Source organism: Conger conger, chromosome 9 (assembly GCF_963514075.1).
Source record: "Conger conger chromosome 9, fConCon1.1, whole genome shotgun sequence".
Lineage (NCBI taxonomy): Eukaryota > Metazoa > Chordata > Actinopteri > Anguilliformes > Congridae > Conger > Conger conger.
The window spans coordinates 16,588,894-16,611,134 of NC_083768.1; the positions used below are offsets into that span (position 1 = coordinate 16,588,894).

Here is a 22,241-nt window from a genome sequence, read left to right on the forward strand (position 1 = left end):
TGCCATTCAAAGCTGTGTGAGAGGCAACCATGGGCAGGAATCCCCACCAAGCTTAACCCTTTTAAGCTTAAGTCAGTGTTATAGGACATTGCTTACAATTACCAGTTGTCCGTTAGTTACTGTTAGAATGTTCAGTGAAGAACAAATATTGTTATCACATATTTTTGATCTTATACCTTAAAGGCCGTTCTGTCACCCAGGGAAGGTAGTTGGTCGGCAGTGTATTCCTGGTCTCATTGCTCAATAGTGACTTACCATTAAATTGAATAATACTTATTTACTCAACCCTTTTCTAGAGGGTGTTCATGCAAGTGTCCTAATCTGACAGATAAAGTTGCAGCAACAGGGCTAACAGATATGATTGGAAACCCCATAACAGGGGAAAATATTAACAAATAAGAGCTTCCAAGGTTGACTGGGTTGTTGAAACTAACCCAAAATAACCCCAAAACATGACCCCTAATAGACAAAATAAAGAGGCCATGGATTTTTACACCTTTTTGCTGCCGATGAGCTCTCATTGTTTTTCAATGGTTCTGCTCTGCTTGTGCTTCTAACTTGGACATACTCTGAACTGACATTAAAGACAAGCTGAAATCAAAATACACCTTTTCCTCAGTTTAATCAATTTTCCATATCCACACAAACAAGTCTTATAATATATATTCCATAAAATGCATTAAAATGGTTAAATGGTTGGCATTTATATAGCGCCTTTTATCCAAAGCGCTGTACAATTGATGCTTCTCATTCACCCATTCATACACACACTCACACACCGACGGCGATTGGCTGCCATGCAAGGCGCCGACCAGCTCGTCAGGAGCATTTGGGGATTAGGTGTCTTGCTCAGGGACACTTCGACACAGCCCGGGCGGGGGATCGAACCGGCAACCCTCCGACTGCCAGACGACTGCTCTTACTGCCTGAGCCACTGTCGCCCCATTAAGTTAAATAAGTAAATTTAGTACTTTCACACCAAAGCTTTTTTTCATGCTTTCCATTTATTTAAAACATTAGAATTTTACGTCATCGAGTACCAGTGTGTCAATCAAATGTTTGTTAATTTTCCGTTCCCCTCCAGTCAGTGTCCTGTCATGCAGTGGGGCACATTCTTCCCCCTCCTCATTTGACGTCAGTCAAATCCACCACCATGGCCTTCGAAAATTCCCCCGGAAAGATTTGTTTCACTTGTGTATACGCCATATTGCGGAAGCTAGAGCTGGTCCAACTTCCGTCTCACAGTGACTCTAAGAGAAGCCGGGCCAGCTGGAATGACATACAGTAGTTAGCATTAGCATCACCCAAGGACGGGGGGGGGGGGGGGGGGGGGCTTCATTCAGCAGGTTACTCCCCACCTACTGTATTACAATAGCGATTTCTCTAGACTATCAGGTGCCAAGTCAAGTTAATAAAAGTAACTTTTTTTTGGCAGCCTTTTTTTACTTTCTGCTCTCTGAGCAGGATGCAGGACATGCAGGATGGAGCAGAGCCTGCCTACAGGCGTGAGGATGGCATAATACTGGCACCAGTCCTGTGTCGGCACGGCAGCGCATCCACCTGGCCATTCCGACGTGCCCAAATACAGTCGCTTCTGCCAAAGTCTCCATTTTTCTGGCTCAGTGTGCAGTGGTTTGCAGGTTTTCTGTGCGGAGTAGTGTAGTGTTTCAATGCACTCTCCATTTCATATTGTTCCAATATGTTTTGGAATGAACTGAAATATTCTTTCAATCTTTAATATGCACATTGTAGCCACTTTATATTAAGGGTCTTTCACAGAAGCAATAAAAGTATGATATACAGTACCATGTTCAATACACATTTTTTGTGAATCATTACATTACATGACATTCGGCTGACGCTTTTATCCAAAGCGACATACAGTTGATTAGACCAAGCAGGAGACAATCCTCCCCTGGAGCAATACAGGTTTAAGGGCCTTGCTCAAGGGCCCAACAGCTGTGCAGATCTTATTGTGGCTACACCGGGGATTGAACCACCAACTTTGCGGGTCCCAGTCATGTACCTTAACCACTACGCATGACATGACATGACATAAATGCAGGAATGGTGGCCTCTCACACCAAATAACAAATAAGTCACTTTAGTCACATCAAAGTTCTGATGTGTTTAATCCTTATGTACCTTTTTGGTGCATAGATATCTCGATGGATTTGTACATAGACCAGGCGTTGTGATGAGGTCAGTGTCTATGCAGTGGTATGCCAGTGGCAATGAGGAAGCGTTCGTGTCCATCTCCATTCACTGAAGGCCTAACAGGATGCGCAGACACTGGCTGCTGGGAATAGAATGTAGAGCAGTCCATAGAGAGCAGGAGCGCGGTGGATTACTGACTGAGACAGGACCGTGTGGATGTTCTCCGGGGAAATGCATTTGTTCCTGGAGGGATATTACGGGACCCTGTGGATTCGGGATGAGCGGATCTAAGCTGGCGATGTTCCATTAATATTCCTTTTATGTCCATTCTTTCTAAATGTTTTACTTCCCTGTAGCTTACTGTGCGATGATTGCCTTTTGCCTATAAGTAAGGATGAAAGCCATTGACAAAGAATAATGTTACATATCCGAGTGACATCTTGAGTCTGTACAGTATGTGGTTGGCAGTAAATTGCTGTGCCCATCTTTATTATATGAGTATATTTACCTGGGGGAATGCAGGTAAAGAAGACGTAAAGAAGAGTGTTCTAGTGCTTCACAGATGGGATTTTCTCATTTACATTCATGAGCAGGACTTTTTTATATGAATTATCAGAAAGCAGTCCAATAGATGGAAAGCAGAAAAATAGAAAGCAGGTGGTATCCCTGTCTTTGTTTGCCATGTTTTCTGTGACAGGCGGCTTGTACACAGTGTTGGACCAAAGCCAGGGGATTTTATTCTTCTTTAGAGCCACATCTGGCAATCTCACTCAGCCAGGAGCAAATAATACCGGTCGGCAACAGTTAGGGCTCTCACTGCAGGCACAACACGATCCTTGCTTCCTTTTCAAGCTTTCCCTATGTGAGTTGAACAACAGTTCAGGAATGGAAAGTTTTGTTCTTACAGACATACTGTCTGTTACTATGCTTATTTGCATAGTGGACACCTTGATCCTCGATTTTTCTTATTTTATTTTTCGTTTCATCATTTTGCAGATTTTTTTTTTCACCTGCCTTGCTCGAGGATACAACAGCTGTACCCAAATGAGTGGTGGTCTGGTTACATCCTGACACATTGGTAATAGAGCTGTCACCACTGTAATAGAGACATTGGAAATGCCATGTGGATTATCTTCCCTTCCCCCACACACTGAGGTCTAATCACAAGGGTCTAATGGAGACAAGGGGGGTGCAAAGACAATAGGTGCTATATTGTACCTGCATCTCTTTTCAGAATGGGGGGGCAATTAACTGTCAACCCCATTTTCATTAGTCAACTCCAAAAGGAAAGAAACTGTCTGCACAACACATTATCTGTGCATTTCTAAATATGGTCGATACATGGTTTTAGATGAATCCCTAATGGTCACAGTGGAAAAAGATCTGAAATTATTCTGATATGAGCTTTAGGGAGCTTTCCTCTGCCCATCTACAAAGCCCCCAGCTGCAAAAGAAAAAAGCTTCTTCTCATTCTCAATGTTTTCTCCCTTTTCTGATTTGTGCTCTGGGCTGTGTGGATGCAGACATGTGTATGGGCGCTGCATATGATATCACGGTCGACGCTTAAGAGGGAGCCTGTTACCTGGAGGAAAAGATGCAGTCGTGGGTAATCAAAGCGGGCTGCTGGGGACGTTTAAGGAAACACACAGACAGCCAACAACCCCAGCAATGTCAAATATAATGACCGGAGGCTCAGGTACACATCCGCACCGGCCGCTTTAGACAGGCTATTCTCAGCGGGGTGCGGAACGCAGGTTCGTTTTACGGTCGTCTCGTCTTCGCGGCTGCCGGAACGGATCCTGCCGTGTCTCTGTTGCCAAGAGCAACGCGTGCGCCCGGGCCGAGACGACACCTGGGCATGGCGGACGGAGACCTGTCACCAATCGCGAGGCTTCAGAGTCAACCGCATGCCTATTCCCCTCAGGGGAGGATTTCTCACGCATGCATACAGTACACCCATACCTGAGATTTCCACAGGGAAAGTAGCCCCGGTCTCATCCATATTCAAAGCACTAGTTCCCAGCATGGTTTCCCCCCTAGACCAATCAATCTGAAACGCTTATGCATAATGTTATATTATTATTATTCTCTTTTTTCTACGTATTCTCTTGCACCTTCACGCTAATGGAAAGTATATTGCTTAGCTCTAGGTTGATTAACTTTTGGATTAGTTCTGTGGCTTTTTATGGTTTTGCTGGGGGTTTTAGATTCACCCAACTTAAATTGTCTGCTCATATTAACTAAGCTCTGGAAATCACGTTTGTACACATTGACAATGTTATCAGTGAGGACTTCCAAAGCTTCCTGTCAAGGATTTGTTTGATTTGGGCTGACAGACTAAATAAGGCTTAAATAGTATATAAGGGCAAAAAACAACACTGCAAGGGTAGGTTTCTGTAATAAGATATCCGTTTACCATTGCTGCCCAGATTATACTAGGCTGAGTGCATTGCAAACCATTACACTTATATCTTTAAAGAATAGATGTACAGTGCTGTGGCCAAGCAGTGCTTCACAATAATTCTATATTTCAGTCTGAAACAGGGAAATGCTATTTCAGTAATAAAAAGAAGCACTGCCTTGAAAAATACACTTGCCATTTGGTGTAATGGCCAAACCGCAATGCATGTAAATTGCATTGCTGAGTGCTCTTCATAAATGGACAGGATGAATTCAGTTGAATGTGTGAGGGCATTTTGTACTTTTTTTCCTTTAATTAAATGTGCCTGCATTTATTTATTTAATTTTTATTTTTTTCAGAGGAATTTTAAAATTTAATGAGAAACTCATTCTTCCCACCCACTGCTCCATCCACATTTGTGCTGTTCTTAAAAACAATGCTATAAATAAAACAAGGGCATGTGATGGACTCCAGGGTGTTTCTTTGAAGAGACTCCGGTAGAATGCTTCAATCAATCCATCAACCAATCACAGGCTGCCAAAAATCACTTTTTGTGCGATGTGAATTACTGTAGCTTCCTTCACTGGCAGTACACATTCGTATTTCCAACACGGAGTATTCTTGCCCATTCAGGCAAGAGAGCAAAAACAGGGTATTAGAAACCACTGAAAGAAAATATATGTATATATTTTTTTGTTTGTTCATGCAGTGATAATAGTTGACCCAAATTACCTACCAACATGGCACCTCTGTACAGATGTGTGGTGTAGTCATGAATGAAGTGTCTGAAAGTCTGTAGGTTCAGAAAAATTAAACTAGCTTAAAACTGTCTCCTTCAGTATGCCAACGATTATGTTATTGTGCACTGACTTTTGAACTAGTGTTTTTAAAATGATGGCCCAGTTCACACCCAGTGGCTTCCTCTGCCACAACACTGAGGGACTACTTAATGTCATGCAGTAATTGTCTGGAATGCTAATTAACTGGCTGGCATTGGGATCTATTGAGTATATTTAGCACATTTTCCATCTATAGTATTTCTTTGCCGTTTTTATTTTCTTTGCAGTTTTCCTCACACTATTCACACTGTCACTTGTGACATGTGTGATACTGCGTTTCCATGGATTTATTGAATGGATGAAAGTTATCATACATCCCTGAATTAAAGGAATGAACCTACCACCCCCGGATAGGACAGCCAAATGCCCCCCTGAATAACTTCTTAAATTTGAACCTGAAAATGCATTGCAATACATACATGCAATAATATTTGTGCCGCTGAAACATTTTCACAATATATAGTGCATAGATTAGTATTTCATACAGATACGTTGGACATATACTATTCGTCGTAATAATATCTGTCAATATAAGACAAGGCAGAAGTGAATAATATAGTTTAGAATTGCACTGATATACTGTCCTCCAAAAGCTTTTGATAAAAACTGTCAAGGCTGCAACCTCCTCTAGGTTTGGAAAGCATCCAGACCATTCTATTGGAGGAATTGATTAGACCCTATGTGTATCTTTTAAAAGGAGGAAGCAGCTCTCCAACATCAGCTAGCCTGTGCATTGATTCACTTTATTGCGGGGAAAAAATAATCTTCCCTGCAGGATAACTGTACAAATGGCTAAATCCTTGCATAGCAAAGATTATGGTAAAGCTAGAGTACATGAATAAACAATAAATGTTGTTAGGTATGTACACATCATTACATAAACGGCATGTCCTACTAAATGTTGGCTTTGAGAGCTCTTGACTAATTAATTGTTGATGATTGCAGTATTCATTTACAGCATTTACAGTAGTTTCAAGCATCAGCTTTAAGTTATAGAATTCCATTAGAAAGTCATCTGTTAAACCTCTTGCTCTTTCAAGGTCAGCTCTTGGATTATCTTTATGAATTCTCTCAAATTCAGCATCTAATCCAAGTAAAACAAGGAAAATACTGTCAAATAGCTCCAGTTTCTCACATAAGACATTTTTGAAGAAGCCAGTAAACACCGCTGAAGCTTTTAGACACAGTGCTTCCCGTGAGAAGATTTCTTTCACACTTCATGAGGGTAGACATAATGAGGTATGTTGCAGGTACTGTATGTCATGTTCCAGCTCTGTCCTGTTCTCTGAATAACAGCCTTCTTTTGTTTCTTCAGCCTTTCTGTACAATATGTAGAATACCTGTTGTCCTCTTACCTTGAACCCCCCCCCCCCCCCCCCCCCCCCGGTCACCATCGTCACCTTCTCCTTTAACCCTCCCCCACTGCTCTGCACTTAACTACTAAGAAGTCAGCGCTGCCCGGCAGCAAATAGTGCTGACCAATCCTAGCCCGTGCTCCCCTGTGCGTCACAGCAACCTCCAGGAGACAGCTTGTTACCGGGGTGCCCTGGAGAGAGACGAGGAAAGACGGTGAAGATACATTATCACGGGCAATGAATTCTGGGTAAACTTCCAACAGCTGCTCTGTCGTCTCACGAGGAGACTGGAAGTAGAAAAAAATAGCAAACATAGTGGGAAAAAGTAACAGCTCTGTTATTTACTGTCTGCTCTTTCCAGTTGAGCTGTACACAACCCCAATTCCCAAGGACTGTATACAGCATACCCTGTTTTTACAACATCTTACTGTATGGCTCTGCCTTTGTAGTACATCTGCAGGGATCAGGCTGTTATATACTGCTGATTTTCATTTGTTTTCCTGTAGCTCTGGTTAGGGAAATGATTTCCCCGGTCACATCTGCCTTAGGCAATTTTCAGAAGAATGTTCACACTTATACTTGGTGGCTTATGTTTGTAGGCCCCCTTGATAGTGTTTGAATTGGGGGGGGGGGGGGGCACTGAGGAAATTGATTGTCTGACAGCATCTTCACTCGTGTAAAAGAAGCGTCCTGTCACTGTTCTGTGTTGGTGCCTCCACCCTGGGGGTGTGTGTTTGATGTCTGCTTGATCACGCATGTTTGAATGTCACACTGGCCCGTCAGGCTCCCCTAATGGCGACTCTCAGGAAGGCATCCTCACCGGGTTGTCCCTGGATGCTAACGATTGCAATCTCACAAGTGATGTTCCATCACAAGGAAATGCATACCGTGTATAAATAGCTGCTGGAAAAGGCCAATGGCCATTAGCACCAAACAGCCATTAGTGCTTTTCTGCAGTCCACCCCTGTTCAACCCCCCCCCCCCCCCCCCCCCCCCTTAGGCCAGCTAAGAAATCAAGACGCCCACGGACGGTAAAAAGAGGTGTTATTTTGTAGATGGCCTGACAGAGAAAACGGCCGGAGCTCCTGACATCGAACCGCGGGACGTGACAGGGCGATCACTCACGCGGCCCTTCCTGTGCGGAGAAGCCGGGCCGGTGACTGGAATTAGTGTGCGGGTGTTCTGCCGAGCTATTGACTTCATGTCAACCCCCCCCCCTCCCCCGCTTGTTCTCCTGGAAGAATCAAGCAGCCGGTGGTTTAGGTGCGGCCCCCCGCTCGTTGCACGCATGCTAGTTAATTGCCGTCGCGCTGGGGGAATACCCGCCGTCCCTTCTGTCCTGTGCTTACATTGTGCTGCTGAGCTTTCACGTCCAAACCAGCATAGTGCCGACTGGAGAGAAAAATATTTTCTATTATTTTCTCGAGATAAACAGGCAAATATTTGGTCTCATAATCTTCTTAGTGTAAAAAAAAGGGAAGTATTGCCTAACAACAGGAGATGGGCTTTAAAAGACTAGTTTTTGTCGGGAGTGGGACACCGGTGATACTGAAGTTCTGAGCGTGGCCCTACTTTGCCTAATTTTAGTGAACGCACAAATAACAGCCAAGAAATTTTGCCTGAGTTCGAAGTGAGATTAGAGCCCCAGCCTGTCACTCATCCAAAGATTCCATTGACCAATGTGTTACCAGTCAGCTAGAGGTGAAATTTCCCCTAGAAAAGGGCAACAACATTATTTTAAATTTGAGGTTTGTAGCACCTGCAAGTATCACGGTAACCTGCTACAAGGGCTTTGCTTTACTGAGCCTCACTGCGCTTCACCAGTGAACTCACTGAGCTGCACCCACTACACGCGTGACAACTGCTGAGGTCAAAAGGTAAAAGTGCCTATTTCCATATCAGTACAGAAGATCACTCAGTCAAATTCACTTTCAGCCATAGAATGCTACCTATTCATTCCCTGTTCAGGTGCTGGTCCATCCTCTCACATTGAAATGTTTTCATAATCTTAATTTAGAAATTCATGTAATGTGTCTCATTATTCACACACCTCTGCAACAGCCAGATGACAATGATTTGTCATCTTCGTTTTTCACATTTATTGACAAACTACAAAAGAGAATAGTGGCCTCAGCTCGGCATCAGAGGAAAGTAACTATTGAGTCAACTAAACTGCCTGGAGGGAAAACAAACAACTTCACATGGCTGTGAGATGCAGCCTGGCTTTGTCACCCTCTGGCAAGCCTCCATTAGTAATTCTGATTAAATTTTCATTTGTACATAATAAACATTAATGTGTGCCGCCTTGATTACACTTCACCAATGGCACTGTTCCCAGTCCACTTATTTAACTTAATTGATAGGAAAGCTGAAAGCAGCATACCTTGAAATGATTATGCCTGCCATGCTTCATTGTTTGTTTCAGGTGCATCGGCTTGGCTGAACAGGTTTTACTGGCTGTGTTTAGGCAATACCAATTTGATAATTTGATATTTCATAACAGATGAAATGGCTGAAGTAAATGTGAAATTTACTGATTTTATCATATTCACGTGTGTGTGTGTGTGTGTGTGTGAGAGAGAGAGAGAGAGAGAGAGAGAGAGAGAGAGAGAGAGAGAGAGAGAGAGAGAGAGAGAGAGAGAGAGAGAGAGAGAGAGAGAGAGAGAGAGAGAGAGAGAGAGAGAGAGAGAGAGAGAGAGAGAGAGAGAGAGAGAGAGAGAGAGCATATGGAACATAGCTGGCTTCTGTTTGCAACCAGATGAGACAAGCACTGTTTTCAGCCAATCGGAAAGGTGCTCAACAAGCCAGAGATGCTTATGCCATGGTGACTGCTGATGGCTTAAACACCGGAACCCTTACATTGATTTATCTAGGGTTTGACAGGCCCATTGCTTCTCAAATGGGTGTTTAATCGTAGGTGGATGTCATAGGCTGTTTTCACTCTGCATTCTTTTACCTTGCCCTTGGAAATGGTAGGAGAAGTGTCCAAGGTCAGGAAAATATGTAGTAGTAGTGGTAGTAGTGTGCTAACCCTGCAAATGTACCTTAAATAGGTATCATTATGTGTCACACTCTGTATTGTACTTGACCAATTCAATTGATTTGTCCCCGGAATATGATGCAGAGGACAGGTTTAGTGGTATTGATTATGAAAAAGCAGTTGGCAACTAGGAAGAAGGTGACGAATGAAATGAGCAGATTTCTCCTCCCTTTATTGGTGGATTGATCGCTGCAAGGCTAGAGCACCGAGTTGTGCAGCATGCTGGCAATTTGCAGCTCAAACATTGACTTTATAACCTGTGTTGCAAATAGTCAATGTGACCCATTGGCTTTGTGAATGTTGGCTGTTGGCTGATAATGTCATTTAAACTAATTTCCCTCCACAATGTATGGGAGGTTTGGAAATATAATTACTTCATTTACCTTTATTGTTATTTTTTCCGGCCCAAATACCATTTGGAGTTTGGATTTAGATTTCTACTCCCATCCTCCATCAGTCCTACTGCACATGCGGTCCAGGATGGCACACACTAGTACGCGTGTCTGCCAAGCCTCATACAGCCAGCTGACTGCTTCTTCTGACTCTGCAGTCCAGCAGATGAACTGTGCAGTCACTGCACTGCAGGAGCATGCAGCTGTTGCTGACAGACCGCAGGCACCCAATCAACCATGAGTCACTGCCAAGCAAGGAGGTGGGGGTTACCCTACCAGCCAAAACACTCCCTCCCTGGGCAATGCCACAGCCTGTTTTGCACTGCAGTGAGAACGGTAGCTAAACACCTCCGGCTTGTTTTGGAATAGATCTGGGCCACTGGGTATACAGTTGCAATTTGCATATGTGCTCCAGTCAGGTACACCCCTTTAAGCAATTTCTCACTCTACCTAACACGCCCTGCCGAGAGCTGATTAAAGATTCTGTGACAGGCAGGCAGGGTGCATTCTAGAGGACGTGGGGTGTTGCTGTTTATCGAGGCTCAGGTGGTGGCTCTGTGCCCGTCCGAGAGCAAACACTGCCCCTTTTGGCCGGCTTCTCTACAGGAGGCTCACGCTCAAGGTCACAGAGAAGAGAGTTTGGGGAAAGGGAGGGGCCTGCTGTTGCTTGTTTTAACAGCACACCCGCGGTACCCCCACCAAACTCCATTCTATGGGTGACAGGGCCTTTAGTGCTGCCACGCCCATGCTCTGGAATGACCTTCCTGAGTGCATTAGGACTTCTAAATCCATGCAGTCTTTTAACACACCGTTAAAAACCTGTTTAGGAAAGCCTTGGACACACACACAGCGTGTTATTTCTCTGGTCGTTGGGGGTTATTATCCTGTCTTCAGGTTCCTGGTAACCATGGTTTTTATTGCTTGCTCTCTTTTTTTGCTATTTGTGTTGCTTCTTGTATTTTTTTAATGTACTTCTTTTGTTTCATTTATGTTTTTATTTTTGTACTGTATAGCACTTTGAGCTTGGGAAAAACGCTTCACAAATGAAAGGTATTATTATTATTAATTATTATCCCTCTCTACCATTCTGCAAAAGCGAGCCTCTGTTCTGTGTGGGATATAGTGACAGGCTGTTTACATCTTATGTCTCCTCTGAATGTGTAGTTGATTATGCTGCTGACTGATTGTGGCAGATTTATTGGCACAGACCTATTTGACCTTATATGTTTCCATTTGTTTAAGTGTGTTAAATGTGTATTGCTCAAATGTGGAAATCAAAGGATGACACTGTGTTTTGATTGCTTGCCAGGTGCATAGCGGTAATATTCAGAATCCACCAGCAGATGGGGCACAACATGTGCTCCGGATTTGGATCAACTTGGGAAAAAACATATTATTCTTCAGTTAGACAGACGGTAAATGAACAGAGAAAATACAAGGTTAATTAGAGACTATAAGATACTATTTTTGTATCAAGAGTGTCTGACTCACAACTCTGCATAAGCCTTGAGTTTACATTTTTGCCCTAGTCTTGTGCAGATATTCCACATGTATTTGCCCTGTCCTAGCACACTTTGTTAGGAAAATATTTCACTGATTGAAAATATTTCACTGGTCTTGTTTTTTTTTTTCAAGGCATTTGCTGCTCTATTAACTGCTTTATGAAAGCCTTAATTAAATGTATATTTTTCTTTTTTTAAAAACCCTGTTCTTAACCAATTCTGGATTGGTTCATGAAGCAGTATATACAATAAACACCATAATGTCAGTGACATATTTTTTTTGTATTTTGGTTCTATACTCTAGCAGTCTGAGTTTGAAAGGATACAGTGACAATGAGGTTGAAATGCAGACTGTCAGCTTTCATTTGAGGGTATGTTCATCCATATCGGACAAATTGTTTCGAAATGAACCTTTGCACATGGTCCCCCCATTTTAAGGTACTGCCAGTATTTGCTGAATTGACTTCAATTATGTGTTTTGTTAGGCAGGTGTATTAATTTGTGTTGTTAGTGAATGCAGAAGAGAGCTGTTGATGTCTAGTCTTTGCAATTGCCTTTGGAGATTGTTGTTGGGGTTAGACAACATGAGGAAGACAGCAGTGTCAATGCAATTAAGCTGGCTGTCATAAGGCTCAGAAATGAAAATCAGTCAATCAGGAACATTGCAAAAACTCTGGGCATACCCTAGTCAACAGTTTGGTTCATTATTAACAAGACCATAAACAACTGGTAAACTCAATTAAGTCAAAATATCCGGTAGACCCAGGAAGACCACTATAGTGGATGACCAGAGAATACTCTCTATGGTGATCAAAAACACTTTTCTGGATGCAGGTTTAGATGTGTCAAAGTCTACCGCACACAACCATCACCTATCCTGCACCACTGATAAGCCTGAAGAATAGAAAGGCAAGATTACAGTTTGCTAAAAAAGCACCCGTCTTGTGGACAGATGACATAAAGATTAACATGTGATTAACCAAGTGTGGAGAAAAAAAGGAAATGCCCTTGCTCCAAAGTATTGCACCTCATCTGTGAAACATGGCGTGGGGGTGTTATGGCTTGAGCCAATGGAACGGGCTACAGAAATATTTTATCTGCTCAGATAAAACCAAATGCCTTATTGGACGGCACTTCATCATACAACAAGACAAAGACCCGTAACATCCTGCGAGAGCAACGAAGGGGTTTTTGACAGCTAAAAAGTGGAAAAACCCTGACTGGCCAAGTCAGTCACCGGATCTGAATCCAATTGAACATGCATTTTACATGCCTGAAGAGGAGACTAAAGGCTGAAGCCTGAAGAGGAGACTCATTTTATTTTCATTCTTAATTCATTTTTTCATTTCTATGCATTCACTGCTCTGTAAACCAATCCAGAATCTCGTGTTTACAACCATCATTTTCATGCTAAATTGCCTCTAAGCTCAACCCAGCTCTGCAAAATTGCTTCAGTTCAGGAGGTTAAAGATTAGTCGGTGCATCCTTTTAAATACATGCATCCATATTTCTTCCTTTCACTCTACTGTCTGATCTGTGCAGCTGTTGCAGCAAACCATGTACTTCAATCATGTACTTCTTATGCAGCTGGTTCACACAGGCCTGAGAGCCTGATTGCAGTTTCTGTATAGCATGGTGGAGCTGTACCTTTCTATGGCCAATATAGTCCTATACACAGTGCAATGCTCCCACATGAAAGCAATCACCAGTGGCTTGACCAGGATTATTACCTGGGACAGCAGGGCTCATCACTGCCCCACAATGCTTCCAGACAGTCCATATGAGAAATATAGGTAATGTGTTGCTGTTGATGCTTAGATCCTGATTCTGCTCATAATTCTCAGTCATTGCATGGGATACACTATTCCTGACCATTTGTTCATCATTTTAGTCAGTGTTTGTATGCATACATTAACCTCTCATCTAGTTACAGTAGTCTCTCTAGTTGTAGCTGTTTTTGGTAGCGTATTAAATGTTCAAGTGTTTACAAATTGACTGACAACATCTTTACTTAATGAAGACAATCACTCTGACAGTCTGTAGAAATGTCTGAGCACTGTCCATTGGTCACAGCAGTCTCTGTTGAAGGCTTAGTAATTGGTCCGTTAGAGACGGTGACACAAGGATATCAATATCTGGTCATTAACAGAGGGGATTAATAGCCATTACTGCTGTGGCACTGGACATTAGGGCTCTATTTAAATGTCAAATTGACACCCTCAGCTGATCCATCCATGTTAGGCTATGATCTGTCTTTATAAAACAGAACACAATATTCATTTTTAAAAGTTTCAAAGAATCAATGACGTTATTATTCTCTAATCAACTAAATAGGCTACAACTGTGTAAACTTCTTAACATTTTACCTTTACACCCTTACTGTCTAAAGGTTATATTTAAAGGTTATACATATGGAAGATCCTTTCAATGTTGGACAGTAGTTTAAAGGCAATGCATCAATAACAATTAAATTACTAGAATTTCTGTGTCACAATATAGGATTATAATTCTGATGCTCTTTGCGTGCATGGGGAAACTGAAGGCGACATTTCAGCCGTTACGCTTGTTCAAGCTTGCAAAATCCAGAGGCACTACTTTCGCGCCGCCGGTTTTTCCTTTTTTTTTTACACTTGGCTTTTATTGAGTTCCTGTTTGATATGACACTCCCAGGTCTTCGCTTAAACAGGCGTCAGTTCAGTAATGGACGGCTAGGCCATTTCTTATATTTTCTTCAGAGGTTCAATTCATCTAGTTTTGCTATTTTAAATAAATAAAATAAGCATGGATTTCATTCTGGCACTATCGAGGAAGAACTCGCGGTCTGACGGAGTTTCCAGTCCAATCTCCCCTGTATCACCGACACGAGAAGTTATCTTCACAGATTCCTACGGGGACGAAACTGGATTCTCGCTGAGTTGCAATGCCAAGCAAAATACAGGTCTGAATGCGATACAGCAAAATAACAACAATTAGTTGGACAGTTGCTTTAATTTACCCTATTGACAGAATTATAGAGGTTGTAGCTTGATAGCCACCCAATGCATTTAGCATGGTTTACCTCGATATGTTTTCTCGTAACGAATCGAAGTTATAAGGAAGGTTTACAGGAGGGGTGCTGTCATGGACTGACTGGAAGTTCCCCGTGCAATTAATTTGATTAAAGCTGAATTTGTCTTTCTTTTATAAAGCGAATTTAGCGAATTTAGTAATTTCTTCACACTTGTCTTGGCTCAGTAATACCACGAACGTTGATAACTTTGTTTTGGGGTGGAGCGAAACTCATGCACTTGCTGTGGTCGAGAGTCGAACAGGCTATACTGTCTGTACTGCGCTGGCTGCGTTCCAGTAGCTAAAAGAAAAAAGACAAAACGTGGTAAAACCGATCTCCGTATTTATCAGAACATGACATCTCGTCTTTTGCATATTTACTTTTATGAAACGTCGTGACAGTTAAGTTTGCTCATTGGCCAAACTCCAAGCTGTTTTAACGCCACAATCCATGCATGCTGACGTTCAAACTGTCTTTGGTCTTTTGGAATGCAGGCCGTTGATAAGCCTATACAGTACAACTAGAATAACCAAAATAATGTTTAAAAAATACAGTTCTAGTAAAACAAAACTTCGAAACGATGGTTATCGTAGTATAGATAATGTTTGTGACAACCTTGGGATGGAGTCAGATGGGAAGCAAGTAACATCGTTGCAGGTGGTCTGCTTGTCGGTCTCTGTAAGGTTGTTAAACGTTAACATGGACATGCAACCCCCTGAATAGTTTAGTTAGGTAGAGTGATTGAGTTTTCCTTTGCTGTCAGTGTGGTTCATAGTTAAAGGATTTAAAGGACCGAGACTAGTGACAGCTGTTAACACTCAAATGGCAAGCCAGCGCTGTGCGTGAGGTCAGCGCATTTCCTACGTTCGATATCTGCGAACGCAGCTCCATTAACACATCAATGTCACACGTCTACCCTTGAAATATATACAATATATAAATATATACACTTCCATAGTCACCTGGAATATATGAATAATTGCAGTATTTGGCTTTTCACAGTTTTTTAAATCATTGCTATTTAAAATTATATATAGGCTAGACTTTATATATGAGCTGTCTTATTCAAAACCACTGATTCATAGAACATTTGGTGTTTCCACCCACATAATCCTCATTGAATTGTCAGGTTTCATCCCCATGTGCTAGTTAGTCATGCAGGCAGATTTAAATGGCTCTCCATTGTTCCCTGTTTCTGCCACTTTCCTTTCTGCAAAGACGGGGAAACTCTTTCAACAAGGCAGGTTCGAACACTGCGACTGGATGCATGGCTAAGTGGAAGACGTCGGAAATCTATGTAAAGATTACACGCAAGGGCTAACAAAGTACCCATGCTCTTCTCTAACCCGACAGGAACACACACAAAGAGAGCGAAGTGTGTATTTCCTTTAACTGCATTCTCCATTGCATCGATTCTTACTGTTAGGTGAGAGGTATTGGTAAGGTCGACAGGTGATCACTTCCATTGGGGGGTCATTCAGGCAGCCCAAAGCAGGCTCACGCTTCAGCATCGTAGGCCTGATATGGAAGCTACACTGTTTGGAAATTACTCTCATGTGTGCCAATATGGAAATAGGCTAGGCCTAATTGGCCGTGTGTACTTTGCGGTGATTTTGTATTTCAGTCAGACAATGGACAATGAATTAAGCAATATTTATTGAGGTTTAATATAAATGCAAACTTTGCCTTCGGCTCTGCCTCTCCTCACTCCCTGTTGTCAGCCTGCCGACACAGGAAGTGGCTACAAAGCCCCCCTCATGGGGATCTTGAGAAGTGGTGGGAGTGTAAATATTTTGAAGGCATGGATTAGGAATAGCAGGATAATTCCAGCAAACGCAGCAAGAGAAAGGCAACAGCATGCAATATGGGCAATGGCAGCATTCCAAAACAAGCAGTGCAGCAGAAAGAGCCAGGCAGCGCAATGGCTTTAGCATGCAGAATGAACCAGGCAGCAAGGCAGCTTTGTATGATTGCATCAGGGCAGATGCAGCAACACGCTAGCAGGCAGCATAGCGTGGCAGAGCATGTAAGATGAGCAAGTGCCTGAACAGGTCAGGTTGGTGCTTTATATAGCCCCTCCCATTAAGACAGAGGCATCATGTGAGGGGGCATCTCTTCTCGTGTTGTCTGCCCAAACTCCGCAGGCTTTGCATCATAAAGACTGGGAGGCCTGTGAAAAAAATGAAGGCAGCAGAAAAAATGTAACTGTTATGAATTAAAATAGGTCAGGGGTGAGGGGATGTAATTATGTTAACTGTTTGAGATGCACGAACATGCATCTTTGGCTCGATCAATACTTTGTTCATGTGTATGGATGAAAGACAGGGGGTTTGAGGGGGATTTAAAGAGCTGATTCACCAGTGCAGGCAGCTAAGGACTGATAGGATGTATATTTGGCTGATTCTTAAATCCAAATCTAGTTGAAGAATTCTGGGGAACACATTCTGTCATGTACCAATTGTAACTATGGCTTCCTTCAGAGATATTCCTGATTGGGTGAGTCCTGATACCAGAAGTCTTCATAGAGTGGCCAGTTGACTTGGAGTCAGTATTAATGAGGAGGCATTGGCCAATCAGTAATACTCGTGGAGCTGGTGACTGGACCCGCGGCTGAATAATTCACCCAGAATGAACGTTAATGTGGGAGAGAGACTGAGACAGTGAGAAAATCTTTGCTATCTTTTGGCACTGAGAGGTCTTCCCCATCAAATGTAATGCTTGGAGCTGCAATCCAGTCAGAGGAGACTTTGCACTCCAGGTCATTTATCAATAAGAACAAGTACTTGCAAGCAGCTAAACGTGATCACTCAGATTTGGCTGGCGAAAAAAAGGTGCAGGTCTGTCAATACACCACATTTAATCATTTTCTTTTTTGGGGGCGCAGGTAACCAAGATGCACTCTGACAAAGTCAGTAGCTTTGTGAACTTAAATGTTTGACTTACACTGTAGTTTTATATCTTGTGTAAGCAGCTTGCCATCTAGACATCTGTAATTTTGGCCAGTTCATTTACCCATGTATCCTGATGCAATTATTTAGCAAGAAATAGTTACAGTTCTGGCGGCACGGATGGTGCAGTGGGTAGCACTGCCGCCTCACAGCAAGGAGGTCCTGGGTTCGCCAGGGCCTCTGTGCGGAGTTTGCATGTTCTCCCCGTGGGTTTCCTCCGGGTACTGCGGTTTCCTCCCACAGTCCAAAGACATGCAGGTTAGGCTGATTGGAGAGTCTAAATTGCCCATAGGTGTGAGTGTGTGAGTGAATGAATGGTGTGTGTGCCCTGCGATGGACTGGTGACGTGTCCAGGGTGTATTCCTGCCTTTCGCCCAATGTATGCTGGGATAGGCCCCCCTGCGACCCTGTTCAGGATAAGCCGGTTAAGATAATGGATGGATGGATGGATGGATGGATAGTTACAGTTCTGAACATTACTGAGACAGATGGAGTGGGTAAGCGAGGAGAAATGTCTGCAGGTTCTTAATGGTCCAAACAACACCAGCAATGTCATGCTATGACATTTATGTAATTTCACAAGAAGAGACATTTACGGAGAAGTAGCGGGGCATCATAGACCTTTAGACACACTTAAACATGCCTTGGGAATCAATTTTCTGCATGTCAGCATAGCTTGAGGTCTTAATGGATTGCATGCATATGACCCCATCACAATCACAGTAAACATCTCTATTTTGTACTCCTATTAAAGATGTGATTCAGGAAAATAATGTTCTCTAAGTAGACTGGCAAAAAAAATGTATGTAGCAATTTAAAAAAAAAGATGTAGCCAATTGGTATTAACCTGAATTGAACCATGCAGTATTTTTTAATCAGAGATCTCACACTCATATCTTGAAGGGCCACTCTCCCTGCTGGTTTTTGATGTTTTCCTGTACTTAAGTGCTTCATTTAAGTCTTTGACTTGCTAATTTGTCTGTTTATTGAAAGGAAATCTCAAAAACCAGCAGAGTGACTGCAGCCCTCCGTGTTTGAGCGCCCTGCTTTAAATAACGGCAGTGTCCTGAAATCTGGGTTCCCACTGTTCTGCTTCCTCAGCCCTTTCAGGAAGTAAAAATATAATCGTGTTTACCTCATGTGATGCCATTATTCAGAGCTGAAACAGAACAGAATGTACGTCTCAGCGTGTCTGCTGCATTAGCCTATTTCTTCCCATTCGCACTAAAACTCATCGCCCTGTGGGGAATGTTCAGTTGCCAGTTTTTATCCAAACATTTTATTTATCCAGGTTGCCATATTGAGATGCAAGAATATCTTTAGCAACAGGTACGATAAATGCATTTATCAGTTTTGGAAATCGTCAATGCAAACTGTGTGAAGACATTAAATCTGTCTAACTTCTTCTCATTCATTGAGCAACTACAAAAATACCCCCCCCCCCACCCCAAAGCTATAAAGGGTCAGTTATGTTTTAATTACAGTAAATGTCCAGGCTTAACACGGTGCTTGATGCTATTTAGCTTTTAGACAAACTAAGCAGTGGGTACACTTAGTTGTAGGGAAAAGGCCAGCATTGCTGGGCTGAATGGCCTGTTCTCGCCATTATGTTATGTTATGCATGCAGAAATGTGACAATGTTGTGTTGTAACATTGGCTTTAGGAAAGTGCATTGAGTTGTGTCCCTGAATGTTGTCATACTATAGCTCTGTCCTCAGATTCCCCTGATTGCAGTTGCCAAAATGTGCCTTGCTGAAGTCTCCCGTAACCCCTTTTCATGTACATCGTTATAATGCATCTGTGCAAGTTTGGTTTGATGAATGCCTCTTTGGCTCTTTGAAGCCATGAAAGTGGGGGGTCTAAAAATAACCTGGGGGGCTTTGCCACTGACTTTACATCATCTTTAATGAAAGGAAACAGTCTTGTACATTTTTTTCTTGAGAGCAGAGCATCAATTGAATGCTTTCCTTCCTAACACTGCTGTTGAATTTGTCACTGAGGGAAAACTCTACCGTCGCAATTTTGAAGTGAACTCCTTGAACTTTTATGAGTTCTATTTTCAAGTAAACTCTTTTTTACTAACTGTCGTTTCGTTCTTCTGTTAACCAACCTCTGGGGATGGCTTGGTTTAATGTGACATATGTCCTTTCTCCGTCGTCTCAAGTTTTCTATACTTACACTACATTTAGCGATGCATAATACAGTAGGTGGGATTTGAATGTTTGAGGGGACGTTGTAGCAATAAACTCATGTGTCATCGCTACCTGTCTCTACCCACACAGCCTCAATGTGGAACCTTAGCAAACCTTTATATTTAACCTCAACAAACACCCTTAACTGCTGCTCACATATGTCTCTATTGTTTAACTTAATAAATTATTCCGGAATGTGCCAAAGCAAGAAGTTGGGTGTGGCCCTGGCTGCAGCTTGTGCGAGGTCACACGGCTAATTAAATTGGATTAAATAGATGAGTGATGGCAGATGAGTTTAGTGCAGGATGAAGATAAATGACGTGCATGTGCGAACACTAATGCGCGCACCACTTGTGTGCGCTAGCCTTTAATCCTCTTTTACTAAATTAATGGCTTTGCTGTAGGATTGACAGTAGCTGCCGAAATTACTGCTCTGAGGCAAGGTAGACAAACTCCTGTTTCCCCATCTACTCCCCACTGGCCTTGCTGTGAAGAAACGTGTTCCAGGAATCACAAACTCATGTTTGTGTCGCAGTTGTTGAGTCTTTCTCACAGTTCTGTCAGTACAAGGCCACCCTGAAAAATAGTTTTTCCACAAACGTTTTACTGGAGCTTTTTCAGAAGGCAGGACGTATTTGAGATCTGTCCTTGTGCGCATGAGTTATTATTACAGGTCATTTGCGCCACGTCGTGCATATGTCCTGAGTTTGCTCCCAAAGCCTGTTTATACTTAAGACTTCACAGCGCTGAAGTGGGAGAAGAAGGCCAGATAACTGAAAGCCGGACCCAGGAAACGCACAGCTCTAAATGTGCTGTTATTATGCTGTAAAAGTAACACTCCATTCTGACGAATGAATGATGAAGTGAGTAATGTCCTTGGACTACATTGGCTGTGAAATTCTGCATTACGCAACCTCACCCGTTATTAGGTAACACGATTTGCGTTGCCCAACAGTAGAGTTTTTTTTTTGTTCCCACGGGAGTGCAGATCTTGAGGATCCTTGTTTTTTATTCGTCTACTTTACGCGCAGTTGTCGTTGAGTTCTGTCTTTGCAGGTAGAAAAAGAAAATAGTCAAGAGCATTCAGTATTATTCCACATTCTGTTTCCAGGAAGTCTAGCGGTTTGCCACTACAGACAGCAGAGTTCATACCAGGTTGCTGCCATGTGGGAGGGGGTCTGGAAAATTGCGAACGAGTGGGCAATTGCATTCCCCCATTAGAAAGAGGTGCTTTATTAATAAGAGGAGTTTTGGTTCATGGAGTGCTTGAGCCACGGTGGCGCACGGCTACCGTAACGAACCTTGATGCAGGCATCGAGTTTGGAGAGCTCACATGGAGCGGCATAATTGGCCTGCCACTCCGAGGACGAAGGCAGGGTTGGTAGGATCGCTGTATATAGCCGTGGGCCACCGAGGGATGAGGACGTAGACGGTGCGTCCTGAGTAGTTTGCGTAGGTAATAGATAGGGTAACCAAATTGGGAGAAAATAGGGAAAAATCAGCAACAAATGGAAAAAAATATATAAAAAATAACAGGCCTGCTTTCTTCATGCAGGTGAAGCATGCTGGTGCTGTTCACCATACAGTCCGGGCTCTCTCTGCCCTGATAGCTGATTCTGGGTTATGAGCACATTGCTTCCCATTGATCCGAGGGCAGTTTGGAAACATGACTGATTGGATTGCTTTGAGCAAAACTGTCTGTCAGGTTTTTTTTTTGTGTTGTTGCTGTTTGTTTGGACCCTGAAAACCCCTTGCTTTCAGCATGTCTAAGAAAGCTGTAACAGCTCAAACGCTGTGTCTGTGATATTTTGTATCAATTTCCATTAAAACCTTTCTGAGCCTCCAGTGAAAGAGATTTGGGGTATAAAAAGGCCAGTAGTTCTTATATGATTCATAGACAGTCCCTTCAAAAATTCTTCTTTTTTTTTAGTTTTTTCTATACAATGAAGACAATTGAGTTTGAGGTCAAAAGTTGTGCATGAGATGACTGAATCTGAATTTCAGCTTTTATTTCCTGGTATTTTTATCTTGAGTTGTTGAACAACTTAGAACATATCACCTTTTGTATCAGAACACCCAATTTTCAGGTGCGCAAATATATTGGAACATGTGAATGACAAGTGTTTCTTGTTTCCCAGATGTGTTCTGTTAGATTTATTGATTAAACTATAAATAGTTCTGAATGTCTACTCTTGGTTTTAGCCTTGGGTTTTGCCTGTGAAGACTGCATTCAGGAGAAAAGCAAGCCATTTTGAAGCTTAGAAAATTGGAGAAATCAGAGCCATTGCGCAAGCATTGGGGATAGCTTGTACAACAACTTTGAATGTCCTGAAAAAGAAAGAAACCGCTGGTGTACTGAGCATCAG

The 22,241-nt window shown here is 42.6% G+C and overlaps 1 protein-coding gene across 3 annotated transcripts in view; it reads left to right on the forward strand.

Annotated features, from left to right (window-relative positions):
* LOC133136577 (oxidation resistance protein 1-like) overlaps window positions 1–22,241 on the forward strand; it is a 113,990-nt gene that overhangs the window by 50,588 nt on the left and 41,161 nt on the right. Inside the window, exon 1 of one of the 3 annotated variants that reach the window (XM_061254200.1) lies at window positions 14,363–14,624. The exons of the other annotated variants lie outside the window; for them this stretch is intronic. Coding sequence (XP_061110184.1) covers window positions 14,468–14,624 — 157 coding nt within the window. The 5' untranslated portion in view covers window positions 14,363–14,467. Of the gene's footprint in view, window positions 1–14,362; window positions 14,625–22,241 lie in introns of those variants that run through there. 3 annotated transcript variants of the gene reach the window in all.